At 39.2% G+C, this 1,326-nt stretch overlaps 1 protein-coding gene across 1 annotated transcript in view; it reads left to right on the top strand.

Annotated features, from left to right (window-relative positions):
• Window positions 1-1,326, top strand: part of LOC108505949 (solute carrier family 13 member 2-like) — an 11,919-nt gene that overhangs the window by 5,645 nt on the left and 4,948 nt on the right. The window contains exons 5-6 of the mRNA XM_017832468.1: window positions 853-1,071; window positions 1,169-1,251. Coding sequence (XP_017687957.1) covers window positions 853-1,071; window positions 1,169-1,251 — 302 coding nt within the window. The remainder of the gene's footprint in view (window positions 1-852; window positions 1,072-1,168; window positions 1,252-1,326) is intronic.

The following is a 1,326-nucleotide window of genomic DNA, read 5'->3' as shown; positions in this document are numbered from 1 at the left end:
GGCCTGATCAAGGACTCATTGCACAAGTGATCCTTTGTCTGTTAAAATACTGCACCTTTTTCTCTGAGGAATCTGATCAAATCCCAGATAAACACACTCTGTAGATGCAAAAAGGAAGTTCTAACAGCATATGACCTGTTCTGTAGCATTGTTGTCGTGTCCCAAGAGATTGCTGTGCTTCAAAGCAGGAAATGCCTTTGTGACAAGAGTTGCTTCAGACCTAGAGGATTAGTCTTGTGCTATTATTTCCAATGCTAATCACCCCCAATACCCAGCTTACATTACCTACCTGTTTAATAGTTAGCCTATCAAGTTTGTATTATCCCCAACCTCCCTTGTTTTACAAAGCAAGAGTGCTGTAATACCTGAAATGGTATTTTCATTTTCAAATTCCTCCTTTAAAATTCTGATTTTCTGTCATTTTAAAAAGCTTGGCAACTCTTTACTTCCTAGTGATCATATAGCCTTGTCAGTCACACTGACCTTGTCCTGGTCTAGTGGAAGGGATCCCTGCCCTTGGCAGGGGGTTGCAATGAGATGGTCTTCAAGGCCCCTTCCAACCCAAACAGTTCTGTGATTCTACAGTATTTTCCCCATGTGCTCAGATAGCACAATTCTTTTTGTATTTAAATCATGAGTTTTTGGGGCAGGAAGCTTCCTTCTGATCACCTTGGCAAGCCATGGTGCAATAATTCAGTTAGTACCCACAGTCACTGCCAATGCTATGATTATAATATATTTAATGTCAATATTCAGATATCTAAAAGACATTATGACTGAGTCTAAAATTTGAATTCTTAACTGAGGCTGTCTGGCAAATGTCTCTGATATTTCTTGTCCATTTTCTTCTAGTTTTAAGGAGAATTTTGGTTGCACTTCAAGTGCCGCAGAAAAGACTAAGGAGAAAGAGGCCTATGCTGTCATCCAGGAAGAGAGCAGGAAGTTGGGCAGAATGACATTTGCAGAAATAGCAGTTTTGTCCCTCTTCATACTCCTGGTAGTGCTCTGGTTTACAAGAGATCCTGGTTTTACTACAGGCTGGGCAACAAATCTTTTCAACAAAAAAAAAAGGTACTACCATTACTCCTCATTTTGAATAAAATTAAATATGCTGGATTTTATAAAAATGAAAACATGGCTAACTAAATATCTGATGGATCTGTTGCAGGTTTGTCACTGACGGTACAGTTGCCATGTTCATTGCAATTTTGTTGTTCATCATCCCTTCTGGCTTTTCCAATGCACAAACAGGTGAGTTTAGTGAAGCATCAAAAATCAACTGCCAGAATAGGTACATGAGAAGTTTCACGTTTGAGGTTTACAAAG

This window comes from Lepidothrix coronata, unplaced genomic scaffold (genome assembly GCF_001604755.1).
Source record: "Lepidothrix coronata isolate B3197 unplaced genomic scaffold, Lepidothrix_coronata-1.0 Scaffold203, whole genome shotgun sequence".
In the NCBI taxonomy this organism is placed as follows: Eukaryota; Metazoa; Chordata; class Aves; order Passeriformes; family Pipridae; genus Lepidothrix; species Lepidothrix coronata.
This window is presented reverse-complemented; position numbering and strand designations above follow the sequence as displayed.